The 14334-nt window shown below is 36.5% G+C and overlaps 1 protein-coding gene across 1 annotated transcript in view; it reads right to left on the bottom strand.

Moving 5' to 3' along the window:
- LOC577034 (ARF GTPase-activating protein GIT2) overlaps positions 1-14334 on the bottom strand; it is a 56854-nt gene that overhangs the window by 13890 nt on the left and 28630 nt on the right. Inside the window, exons 11-12 of the mRNA XM_030991214.1 lie at positions 13866-13980; positions 11108-11431 (exon numbers count right to left, since the gene is read on the bottom strand). Coding sequence (XP_030847074.1) covers positions 11108-11431; positions 13866-13980 — 439 coding nt within the window. The remainder of the gene's footprint in view (positions 1-11107; positions 11432-13865; positions 13981-14334) is intronic.

Raw genomic sequence — 14334 nt, 5'->3', positions numbered from 1 at the left:
CCCCCCCCCCCCCCCCCCCCCCCCCCCCCCCCCCCCCCCCCCCCCCCCCCCCGGACAAATGCTGGGAATAGACCGGTGTACTAAAATATTCAAATTTTATGCATACTTTTTTTAAACAAAGGTTGTCTTGATAACCTGAAAGCTTGCCTAACATAGAAACAAGTAAAGTATGCAGACTGGAGTCCAAGTATTGAATTCATTCATTCATTAATAGCAGGCGATCCAAATTACTTGTCACTAGTTACCCAGGAAAGATACATCCATTACTTTAAATATATTTGATTTGATTTGATTTGAATTCTGCATTTTTCCATATAAAATATAACTGAATAACAAAAAGAACATATAAATGTAAGGTATAGTACAACATAAACAAACAATAATTTCTTCATGTCAAAATGTTATTTTACATAATATTGTACATATAATAAAGAAACTAATATTTCCATAACATATAATCATAAATTTAAAGTATATCCAAACTTTTCTATAGGAAAAGTGCAGGAGACCGCAATCATAAGCAAAGCTTGACAAGGATGGCGGCCTCAAAAAAACAAAAATAAAAAAAATCTCAAGGTAAACCTTAATATGAAAGTAAACTTGTCTACTGCTTTACATAGAAAGAGTGAACCATTATAAATGTAGCTAACTTGGGATGGAGTCCAAACATGAGTGTTAGCAATATCAAATGGTATCCAACACATAGATTATTTCCAAAATGGTTAAACAATAAAAACGACAAAAAGCCTGCTGTTAATATAAGAATTTAAAACCAAAATAAATAAAGTTGTACACAAAATACTTGAAATTTAATGTTATGCAGGTGACTAGCAAAATATTCAGATAAAAAAAAATACAAAAGAAAAAAAAATCAGTCAATACTTCCCCCTCTCTATATACATTTTTTAATAACAATAAAAAAAATATTAAAAAATAAATAAAAAAGATATACCAGGTATTTAAAGTAAAAAAAACAATAATAATAATGAATAAATGAATAAAAAGATAAATAAACAATAAACAAATACCCGGTACCTATAAAAAATAAACAATAATAATAGTAATAGATAATAATAAGATTGATAACAATATTGATAAATAAATGAATAAATAATGAAATAAAATAAAATACAACTTTAAAAAAAAGAAGGAAAGAAAAATCACTTTATATGACACTGGTAAATCACTGAAGAAAGATAAACTGGCATAATGTTACAAAGGAAAATGACATGTGAAAACAAAATTTCCTTACAAATCTTAATACGGTAAAACACAAATGAACCAAAAATTTCACAACAATATTAAAATCCTACCTTCTGAAAAATATGTTCAAAAGAGCCCTCGCCAACATCCTTAATCCTTTAATGTCCAATCAATGTAACTTCTTAAAAACAATTAGCAACAAAAATTATTCCAAAGTTGGAGGAGAGGCATAAATAAGATACATTTATTCAACTTCTGGGAAAATAAGCAACAAGTTTTCCAAGAGGGGGAAAATTAAATGAACATGACCAGTTCGGTGCCACTCTGACGTCTGAGAGGGGGTTCTGATTCATCGAGGACAAGGTGAAAAGAACGGCAGAGACCAAACAAGCGAGAGAGAGAGAGAGAGAGAGAAGAGAGGGAGAGAACGGTCTTTATGGCTCTTATGACAGTTTGTAGCAGGGCTAATTTGCCATTGGGTGGACAAGCATTGGTTGCTTCAGAGTTCGTCTGTCACTCCCTTGGTCAGATAGAGAGAGAGAGAGAGAGAGAGAGAGAGAGAGAGAGGGGGGAGGGGAAGAGACATGGGGGAGAGATAGAGAGACTGCGTGTGTGTGTGAGAGAGAGAGAGAGAGAGAGAGACTCTGTGTGTGTGTGTGTGAGTGAGAGAGAGAGAGAGAGAAAGAGAGAGAGGAGAGATTGGAGGGAGGAAGCATTGTTCACACTTGCTTTATTGTCTCAACATCTCATTATATCTCATTATATCGCATTATAATAACTCATTATAGCTGCCCCAAAACAAATCTTACAGTAAGTCTCTTCACAACCGATCATTGATAAATTTTATGCTAAATACCGGTATGCAAAAGAAAAAAAACTAATTATGCTCAAAAATCTATAATCTTTAAGATTGCTTCTTTCAAGATTGTTGTCTTGAAGACTGTTGTCTCGAAGAAACACAGAGATGTGAACCGTGCCAAAAAGTTCGGGGGATGGGACGGTTTGGAGGAAAGGCGGCCTGGGGCTAATTAATGATAGGAAGGTATTAATCGGAGCTGAATTGACACTTTTCATGTCTGTCTCCATGACAAGCTACTGTCAATCCTGGGTAGAACACAGCATTATAGTTATATTTTGTTTTAACGAAAAGGAGAAATTACGAGAGTCTCAATGGTCAATCCTGAATATATGTTTTACTAGGATCATACATCAGGATTATTTATTAATTCATTCATATGCTTAGTTATCTATTCATCTTTCTTTGCATTAATCAACTTATTTGTTTATCATTCATCCATCCACCCATCCATATACAGTTGTAACCATCCCTCCATTTATTCGCTCAATTATTTACTCATTCATTACATGTTTTTTCTTAAGGGTACAATTACAGTATAGAACTTCTATTCAAGCCAACAACAACAACAAAACTAAATGTCTGCTTTCCAGATGAAGTGTTTATGCTTTAAAAACCCATTTACCAAAATATTGGCCTATCAAATATTGTTAGTAAAGCTATCAGATTTGTCAAACAACAGTACAAATCAGAGCATGCACGTAGGTCTTGCCTAAAATACACAAATCTATGCATTTTATTCCTGCACAATATCATTTTGCACTGCCCATGTATAGTTTGTATGTACTCTATAAGAAAAATATGCTTGTCTGGTTTGCATTTACAAATATAACTCTTAAAGGTACTATGTCCCATTTGCAGGCCCAAAAATGAAAAGGTTAAATTCCAACGGCATTTGAAAGACAATACTTACATGTATTTAGAACTTCCCTCAAAACGAAAGGGTTGAAAATGGCTTTTTGTGGGAAATTAATGACTATTAGTTGTCAAATTGAAAGTGATTGCAATCACCTATCAATAGTCTAATTTCAGACCCTTGTACCGAATGGTCTTACATTTTGTGCCGGACAAAGATTTAATCAGTTTCATTTTGGCTATTTCAAGTAGTAGGTTATTGATGTAGACAAATACTCATGTACCGTACTGTACATACCTGTTACAGCTCATTTTATATATGTCATTTAAATTACCAAAGAAAAAAAATGTCAGTTAGTCACTCAATAATGTCTGACAGGGAAGTCTAGAAAGTAAACAAGTTTCCTTGCATAATTTGAATACTAGGACACTGCTTACATTTTAAATTTCACATGACAGATTCATAATTCCTTTAAAAATCTACAGAATTTGATGTTGGCTGCAAAAGGGACATGGTATCTTTAAATTGGGTTGAAATTCATTAATTATTTGAACTTAATATTTTTACTTTTGTTTTTACATTAAAAAAAATAAAGATAAAGTTTGAGTGTCTGATTTGTAAAGATCTACATGTATGAAGCCTCATCTACTTCCACAGCTCTACCTTAACAGCTAAAAGATTAAACCTAAACGGCAGATCACTCTGACATACAGTATCTTGTAACAAAGAGGTTGCAGAATTATCCCCCGCAATGTTCAGTCATTTCTAAAGTGGTTTTGTTAATTGATTTGATTGCGGATTGCCCTTGTTCGGCTGCGTGATGGGGAATTGAAGTTGCCCATTGTGGTTGGCGATGTACGTCACTCCTATGAAGCAATACACACATGCCTGTACTGAATCATACGTGACTAATACAAGCGCTTACACCGCATGCTATGTGTGGGACTATCACCATAATCAGGCTATTCTTTTGTCACTCCCACATGGAAAAAGAAATATCCCTGGAGAATTTTCTTTTGAAATAAAGAACAAAATAAAGGACTCTCTTCTTAAAGGCATGTTAAATCTGAGATGCACGGCCCTACATTGTACATGTTACCAGTGTCTGTGATATGGTGTAATATATTTGAAGCCTTGGAAACAAATTGTGTTTCAAAATGATCATGAAGTGCCTCAAAAAAGTAAAAATCTTTGAGTGACCGTTTTACCATACTCCTTTTCCCTAATAGACTGTAGTGTTATCAAAACCGTTAGGAAAACAAAAAATGAAATTTCGATTTCCAATCATAAATATCTTGATAATCAGCCAGGCGATCCGCTTGTTAAAGTCATGGGATTCCTGACTGACCTAAGGTTTATAATTATGATTGCAGCATGAGCTAAATCCAGGATTTTGTTTCAGAATCTGAGACAATGTTACCGAATCACTTTTATCATGTCTATTATTTGGCATTCGCACTCTAGGAAAAAGCTGAGGAGAATCTTCTGGAAATAAAGAACAAACACAAGAAATATCTCAAAAAATCAAGTCAATAGAATATTGTTTGTCACTCCAAAAAGAGAAAGAAAAAAATCCCAAAAGATTTTCTTTTGAAATATCAGGAGGGGGTCACTTTATGTTCAACTTGGTACAAACTGTCAAGAGAGTCATATAGACTGTTCTCTCTCTCTCTCTTTCTCTCTCTCTCTCTCTCTCTTGGCCCCGTCTTACAAAGAGTTGATATTAATTGCAACTTATTTGCGATCGATATCAATCGCAACTACATGTATGTACATAAGGGATAGGGGACTGCAAACTTGTGATTGATTAGACTTACAATTTATGAGACGGGGCCCTGATCATAATGTCTCACAAAGACTTTGGCACACATTCCTGAAGATGGGTTTAAGAAAAGAATCGATGTAGATACTCCACTCTGACAAACTCTCACACGATTGAACTTGGACTATAGGGGGAGACAGAAAGCCTAAATGCCTTTGGCATGGACAATTTATTTAAAAACTTCTTTATAGACAAAATTGTTAAAAAGAATCATTGTGTGGCAAAAGGGGCATACACACATGACAAAGTATCACATTAAGGAACACTGCTTATCTTATAAAAGAAAACTATTTTCCATGAGGTCAGTTGATATATGAAAACTGGTCAATCATCAGTCTATGCTCATAATAAGCGCCGCCAAGCAGACCTTGATTCTTTATCACAATTTCTGTTTGACACTCTTATCCTCTCTTTTGCTATTTCATGTTTCGTTATACGATACTCAGAACAGAAAAAAATTAATTACTTATTGTGTACACTTTTTGTACAGATGTACATGTACATGTACATCTTGTAGCTGCGAAACAACAACATTTTGCAAATGGGGGCAGTGTTAAAGGTATTACAAAGTTTTGGTATGGGGTCATGAATTTGGTTCAAATTAACACATTGGAAGCATATGCGTTCCTACAATATTCATTGATCGTTGTCGCGGTTGAAATCGAGTCTAAAGTTATGAAATTATGAATAATATACTATTTATGTTGTATAGCTCCCTCTCAAGGTCAAGATATCAATTCAGCTATGAAACAATGTTTCTTGACTAAAATTGACCGATTAGCTATTCCCGTTGAAAATTATATATCACAACTACATATTCTGAGATTTTCATGGTCGCATCTACCATACGGCCATAGTCGCTATTTGAAATTTATCAACATTTACCGGGAGCACCGGTAAATTTTATATTCAATTTTTCTCGAAAAGTGTTTTAGGGGCCAATTTTTTCAGTACTTATAATACATCCACAGGGGCATCCAAATATATAAAAAAAATGTAAAGATTCACTATCCACCCAATTTTCAAAATTTCCCAAAACTTTGTATTACCTTTAATCTATTGAACTCAGATTTGCTCTAATTTATGTCTCAAAGGGACCATCATTCAATCAAATTTACCATCAATTCAGACGACTTCCTGTCCCCATGTTACTTTAAAATTCAAGCAGTCTGAACTTTTGAGTTACTGAGGACATTTCAATTCATCTCTTCTCTCCCCTCTCCAACTCTTTCCCCATGCCATCTCTCTTTCTCTCTCTCTCTCTCTCTCTCTAAAATTCAAGCAGTCTGAACTTTTGAGTTACTGAGGATATTTCATTTTTTATCTCTTCCCTCCCCTCCCACTCTTTCCCATGCCATCTCTCTCTCTCTCTCTCTCTCTCACATTAGATCACCATTTCTCTATTTTCATTCTTCTTTTATATCAAGATCAGGCCACCCAACTAAGACACAAAACCAAGAACCAATTTATTACCGAAAGAGAAAAATGTGAGAAAGAATGAGATACATAAACTACACGGCCTTGAACAACAAAATAAATACAGGATGATGAAAGTTTTTTCCCTAATTTTGCTTATTATTCTGGCATATTAATGTACCTATGCAATAAAGTCAGTTGAACGTGGTCTAATATACAGATGTTTTTGTGAGAGATTCTGATCAATGATTGTAATAAATAAATAGAGAAAGAAAAAAAAATTAAATGCAAAATTAATAAAAAATAAATAAAACAAGGTGCATATAATTTATTTGACACAAGTTTTGAAGAAGAAAAAAAATGAGAGCAAACAGAATGCTACATGTTTGTTTGCAAGGGTAAGCAGATATTTCAAGAACGTCTCAGGGTGCATTTATCCTTCTTCCTCCATCGGATGTTATGGTTCGGAAGTAGGGGGCTAGCCCGGACAAAGGAAATGAAATTCTAACCCCTCCAGAGGGAGACAAATGAGATTGAATTTCACTGGACACTAGTCTAAAAATAAAGGTGATACGTCAAGGAGGTAGGTTCACATCAGAGCAAAACTTCGAGAAACTTTACATCTTAGGAGTAATCGGCACCATTTAAAGGGGCTGTAGCATGGGAAATCCTGGTTGACGTCATCTACGTCTTCTTTTGGACAACTGCACGTACACGAATGGACTTGATGAACTGGGTCAGCGTGCGCTAGCGTTCGCGAAATAGACCAAAGTTCTCCTCACGCTTCAGTTTTGCATATGTTGCACACACATGAATACATGTAAGCCTACTGTTGTCGCTTCGTCCGTGGTCGTATTACATGTATATTCAATTTTCGTAGAGTGGGCCTCTGGAAAGACGCATTGTCTCTTCATGCTACACCCCCTTTCATCAGTGACTGATACATGTTTACTGTAAAACCAGATATTTATCAATCTACTGCATAATAGCAGCCATTTTCAGGGCTACAACTTTCAATGCTTACACAAATTTAGATTTGTATTCAATTATTTTGCAGCATCAAACGTGGGGAAAAACAGTTTTTTTAAATTTCAAACTCCAATCATAAATATCTGGATAATCAGATGGGCGATCGGCTTGAAAACGTCATGGGATTCCTGACTGACTTAAAGGTTTTAATTATGATCGGAGCATGAGCTAAATCCAGGATTTTGTTTAGAATCTGAGATACCCAATCCTTTTTTTGCCACACACTGCAAAGTCAGATAGGGGTTAGAAAGACCACCCTGGTATCGATTGAATCTCCTTCCTCAAAATTTGATACACAAATCAAACACATGCATACATGTATTAATGTATACTACAGTTCTGTAAAAATAAGGGTGGTGACAAGTGTCTGCAGATGTTTTACACCTATTTAAAAACCAAGTTTTAAATGTCATATCGGGTTATTTTGCAAGGGTAAGTCCGGACAAGGAAGGCGAAATGGACCCCTCTCTCGAGAGAGTTCAATATGATACAGTTTCACGATATACCTGCCCTTGCCTAAAAATATCACTCACAGCCCATATCAAAACAAAGGGGTTTCGCTTGTTCTATTTCGACACAAAAAGAGAGAAGAAGACATTTGGGTAATCAGCGGAACAGAATCTTTCCCCTCCCCCTATTCTGTATCGCTGATCATCCAAGCGTCATTCTTCTCAATTTTTGTGTCAAGACAGAACAAGCGACTTACTTAAAGGGATTGGGTATCTTTGTCTCAGATTCTAAACAAAATCCTGGATTTAGCTCATGCTGCAATCATAATTATAAACCTTTAGGTCAGTCAGGAATCTCATGACGTTTTCAAGCCGAACGCCCGTCCGATTATCAAGATATTTATGATTGGAATTCGAAATACCAAACACTGTTTCCCTACGTTTTTTTATAACACTACAGTCTATGGGAAAAATGAGTGACATCTAACCAATAATGTCCATATATATGACATTAAAATGACCACAAAAATATGAGAGTTTTAAAAGTTTAATCTTTTTTTCCTTTTTGTTTCTTTCAGAGACTCCTCTTTCATACAGCAATGGCAGTCACATTCACCAGAGTTTCCCAGAAATCAATCAATCTTCCTGATTGATAGGAACTGAAAATCCCTGCCTGTAACTCTTGATATAAATCGGTTTGGTCCCACGGCCGCCGCTCATTAAAGTCGATATAAGATGGGGAGGGGGGAAAGGAGCAATATCCTGTTTTGATGCAGGGGGGCCAAAGTGCACCCATTCTGGGGGATGAGGGGGGTAAGGAAGGACACACCGGTAGAGGAGGTCAACCGAGGTCAACCGAGGTCTCTCGTCTATCTACAGGAATGGGACGTGACAGTTTGGATTGGCTACCGGGCACCACCCATGCGATCATCTACAGACTTCCTAATCGGCGTCTTGAGGTATGCTGACCCTATCATCTTCATATTGCATATTTTGCTTTTATTCTATCTCCCTGGGCCCCGAATCCGCCCCCCCCCCCTCCCTGTATGATTGATTGAATGCATCCATGTGTGTGGTAATTTATCATTGGTGATTTGTCAGTTTTGTAGAGTGTAAGTGTACAAATTTCCAATCATAAATATCTTGATAATCAGACAGGCGATCGGCTTGTAAAAGTCATGGCGTTCCTGACTGACCGAAAGGTTTATAATTATCATTGCAGCATGAGCTAAATGCAGGATTTTGTATCAGAATCTGAGACAATGTTTAATATCGAGTCACTTTAAAGCAGATGTTGAAAGAGCAAATGTGGGATTGTCATCAAATCCATATCTGTCTATGATTAACAGATTAATCTATCAAACACTTGTTGCTTCACAAGATACACTTGAGAAGTTTCTCTCTCTCTCTCTCTCTCTGATGTCTACCTCCTTCATACATGACCTTTTGACCCCTTGAAGAGGAAATCGCATAATGCATCTAATCCAATCACATTATTTATCAATCATTGAATTAGCTTGCAAGAGGAAACGCAGCCTCAGTGAATGAAACACATATATATATATGTACACGTGCCATTTACATGCACATATGGAATGTAAAGGAATCGCCTTCAACTGGAAAGAGTGGGTGAATAGAGGAAGCCGTTCAACAAAAATAGACAAGGGAAGGGGGATAGTAAGAAAATATTGACTGCTGTATTTTTAGGGGTACAGTGAAAATTGTGACCTTTAACGATTTTAAAACAGTACATGTAATGTATGTCCTGAGGCAAAGCCAAGGGAAATAGTACAGTCGGGAAATCATCGAAGACTGGAGTTAAATTGTAGCCTGAGAAAGTAGTAGTCAATATTTGTTTTATATAGGTACTGAATTTGGGGTTCTTTGTAGAAGTCAAGTGTAGAGTGCTCCAAATTTATATAACAGCGACTGCCCAAGGGGAACACAAAAAGTGGTCTTTGTAGACAGGTCCCATTAGTACATGTTTCAATGAGAAACCATTTTCAAGGGAAACAAAAAATGTGCTTGTTGTAAACAGGTGGTCACTAAAGCAGGTTTGACTGTATATGTATATATATATATATATATATATATACATATGTATTTCACATATATTCATACTACATGAACAAGTAAATTTATTAAAAAATATGTACATGTAGTTAAAAAATGTAGTAACAATTAATTACATGTACATTTCCACAGGTCTCCACTTGTCAGCTATTTACATAAACTAGTTTCCCCTTTGACACATCTTTTTGTTGAGTGGTTGACCACTTATGGTTGTGAATGAAGCCTGAAGTGTGAAGAATGCCTTTAAGCATAGATTCAGGTAACCACTTGAGGGAAAGAGAACAATAAACAGAAACCCCCTTTGGCTTTTGTCATATCGAGAAGTGATACTGGCCATCAAAACTGATACTCAGAAGAGGCAAAGACAATACACAACTCCTCCTTGGAACAATGCAAGGTTTAGAGACGGCGTGATCTGAACTACATGCACTTTGTGTCACAGCTTTGTATTTCTACCATCACAGATTCAGATGAAGATAACCTCTAAAATATCAATCAAATAGTGTTTCAATGCTTAAACCAGCCTTAAACCAAAACGGGTTCATGGACCTGGTTATGATTAACTGTACTTTTGCAAGTTCATGTTTTGCAATGCTTTTCTATGAAATACAGATATGATAACACCAACAAGCATTACCATACCACAATTAATCTTGTGTACTATATGTACATGTACTGTGTATACCCTTTTACTACCGTATGTATATTTTTGTATTGTCTCAATATCATGTTGTGTTTTTCGAATTTTTTTACTGATTTTGAATGAACTTATTTCTTATTTCAATGTCATGATTTTGATGTCTTTTTATACAAGATTTTAGTGTAAAACGCAATATGTAAAATCTCACAATGAATTTCCATGTCATTATTAGAAGGGAAAAAAATTGAATTGAATATGATTAACCATTTAAAAAGTTGTAATGTTTAGACATCTTTCATAATACAATTTCCTGAAAATTACTCAAAAAGTACCTTAAAAGATTTTACCAATTGGGAGCAATAACATTTTTGTAGAACATGCATTTTCTATAGACTCTAGACCTAAATATCCTGTTGGTATTTTATGGGTTAACCATTGAACCTTGAAGTGATAATCCTTTTCAGTAGCTCCTAGAAGCTTTCCCAGGATGATGATATCGAGGGTTCAGAGACACAATGACGTAACTCCATTTTTTTTGCCAAAATTAGTATTTGATATCAAAATGTTCAGAAAAATGTGGGCTTTCCAGGAAACACAAAGACTTAACTCCACCCAAGACCCCATTGAAGTCAATGGTTAGTGAAATATAGACTTAACTCCTTAAGGCCCAAGTGCTCAGTGACACATACATGTAAACCCCTTTTTCTCAAAATGGCCAAAATGGAGTTACGTCTTTGTGTCACTGACCCCTCGATATATATGCTGTGTGTCAGTGTGAGGTGCCACGGTGAAGTAGATAATAGCATTGTCACATAAAAATTATAATAAAATGCGAGTGTGCACGGTGCGAGAAAAACTGAATTGGGGCTTACCGTTGAGTTCTGATTTGAGCGGTTTCTCAGGTTCACGTTGCCTCCGTTCTTCAAGTTGGCATTCTCGGCCACCTCGCCGTAGTCATCGTCGGAGCAGACGCTGTCGTACAGGGGCTCATTGTCCTCGTCGTAGGAGGCGATGTTGCTGGGCGATGTGGGGGACTTCTCGGGCGCCGGAGGGACTGGTGGCGGTTCTCGAACAATCTCAACTTGATCTGGAAATTCAACGAATTTGAATTAAAATAGATTTGATAAGGCCTATAACAAAAAATATGTTGTATTGCCCTTTAGTTGCCAAAACATGGGTCGGTCGGTTGGAAATCTTTTTTTTTTCTTCTTTTTTTTCTTCTCCATTTTTCCCTTTTTGGGCGGATATTTCTCAGTTTTGAATGAAAACATTTTTTTTCTAAAAAACCGTTAAAAAAAAAAAAATCTTTTTAAAAAACAGACTTATTTCTGGAAAAAATTGTGGCCGTGTACTACTATAACATTTCTATTAGTCTTTTAAGTTTTAAACCAATTTTCAGGGCGGAAAGCAGTTTAAATATAAAACAAATCTTTAAATGGGAATAATTTGAAAAGTAGATTTTGAGTCGCTCGCGTGCTAACGCCCATTGCCAGCCGGACGACGATATGAAAAGGAGCACTTCCAAGGAACGAGCGGCAGCTCTCTCGTAAAATCTCCTGCAGAACCATTATCAGAAACTTTGTAAAAATCCAAGCATTACACACTAACAAGTCACACAGTCTCCCATGTTCCTGTCCGAAAGAAGTGGTACATTATCTCAAGGTTTTATGTACCGACTTACAACCTACATGAGCCACTCGCTGTAGTCCCTCGAAGGACAGTAGAGGACCTTTTTTCCCCCCTCCTTCTTCTTCCCCTTCTTCTTTGAGGGGAAGCGACAAGGCACATTTTATTTGCTCATTCCTGATTTGATTGAATTGGATATTTCCTCCTCTTCTTCAAAAGGGTTTAAAGCATGTGATATCAAAGGCTGGCTAGGAAATTGGGAAGATAAAGGCTATGTTTGGATGGCGGAGGATGTGAGAGGTTGAGAAGAGGATTTGTGATCCGTAGGGAGCTTTCAACCTCTAGTGCTTAAAGGGATTGGGCAACTTTGTCTCAGATTCTGAAACAAAATCCTGGATTTAGCTCATGCTGCAATGATAATTATGAACCTTTAGGTCAGTCAGGAACCCCATGACTTTTATAAGCCGATCGCCTGTCTGATTATCAAGATATTTATGATTGGAAATGGGAATTCAAAAATTTGATTCCCTAACGGTTTTCATAACACTACAGTCTATTGGGGGAAATGAGTATGGAAAAACTGGTCACTCAAAGATTTCTTGCTTTTTTGAGGCACTTCATGATCACTTTTAAGCGCAATTTTTTAGGGCTTCAATATTTCACAGACACTGATAATACATAGGGTCATGCATCTCAGATTAACATTGTTAAACGATGCCTTTAAAAGGGACTGCAATGAAACCAAATATTGTTGCACTTTTAAGCCATCTGTACACAGTCCTCTACATCGTTCACGTAACTGGCTGTAATTACATACAGTATATCACTGTTACACCATGGAGAAAAAAAGATCAAAGTTCGGTGCAAAAAGGGGCTGTAACAATCTTGAAGATTTTTTTTGCAGGTTTTTCGCAATGTCCATGCTCAGTGGTGATCCAATGCCGATTGCTCAAGCCTTTTTGGGTCAAAAAATTAGTGTCAGAGTTAGGGTTGCAATTGGGTTTTAGGTTAGGTTTAGGGTTAGAGTTAGGTTTAGGGTTAGAGTTAGGTTTAGGTACAGTGTTGGGTGCAGTTTTGAAGTTAAGAAATTCACGCTGAGCCATTGCCGCAATAGCAAGTGTCGTACAACCGCACTCAGTCCACAACATTTTTCATTTAAAGGGTCATAATAAGATACATGTACATCACAACAACGCTATAAAGTTCAAGTTCAAGTTCAAAGCTAAATACTGCGGGGATATTCCATATTGTCTTTAGTGATACATGGGTTTAATCTGAATTGACATATGATTGCTTCCTGTACAGACAAATGAAAGAATAAAACTTTTCAACAAAAGAAGAAAACAAATTGGAATAAGAATTGAGTGAGAAGAAGAAAAGAGGAAAAAAGAACAAAATATATTTAAAAGGAAAGCAAGAAGAGTCATTGTAAATTTAATGGAGGGAAGAGGGACGTGTATAGCAAAGACAAAAAATGGTAGGCGTCACAATAATTATGCATATTAAAACAAAAGTTGAAAGTCAAATGTACAGAAGACTTTCATTTAAAAAAAAATCTTCCTTCCTTTCTTTCTAAGATTTTTTAATTTCTTTATTTCTTACTTTCTATATTTTGGAGAGTGGTTTTTCCTTTTTGCTTCTTTTAAGATGTCGATGGTGAATGTAGCAAACTTCCTGGGACCGGCCCTCAAATATCACTAAATGAAGAGGTACTAGATTTAACCCCTCCCCAAAATTACCAATAAATTACCTTTATGCCTTGGTAGGGTAAACTTCCTTTGTCTCCTCTTTCAAGATGTCGATAACAAGTTTAGCAAAATTTCTGACACTGAATCTCACACATCACTCAATAACAAGGGTCTAGGTTCAAATCCCCTGTAAAACCAATGACTTACCTCCATGCCTTGATAGGGTCAGGTTCCCCTGCTGTCTCCTCTTGGCCTCCTTCAAGATGTCAATGATGAGAGTAGCGAACTCCCTAGCGCTGAACCTGGCAAGCTTTTGTCTTCCCTGCATTCATAGAAAATAATAATAATATGGTTATTTATATAGCGCCAGTATCTGTCAGGTTCCGATGCTCATGGCTCTTTACAAATATTACCCTGGTCGTAGCCGAACAGCCAAAGTAACTAGCACTCAAGCATATCAGGTACCCTTTTACACATGGGTGGAGAGTGGCAAATGTAGAGTACATGTACAAGTAACGTCTTGCCAAAGGACATTAGTGCCGCGGCGGGACTTGAACCCTGTACCTTGTGATCTGTAGTCGGGTGACTTATCCACTAGTCCACAACACCTCCAGAAAAGGTACATGTAGTATAGTGAAGATAAAGTGTTTTAGTGGTGGTTATTTTACCTGACATC

This window comes from Strongylocentrotus purpuratus, unplaced genomic scaffold, assembly GCF_000002235.5.
Source record: "Strongylocentrotus purpuratus isolate Spur 01 unplaced genomic scaffold, Spur_5.0 spur5_scaffold_2, whole genome shotgun sequence".
In the NCBI taxonomy this organism is placed as follows: Eukaryota; Metazoa; Echinodermata; class Echinoidea; order Camarodonta; family Strongylocentrotidae; genus Strongylocentrotus; species Strongylocentrotus purpuratus.
The sequence above is the reverse complement of the archived record's forward strand: the minus strand, read 5'-3'. Positions and strand labels throughout refer to the sequence as shown.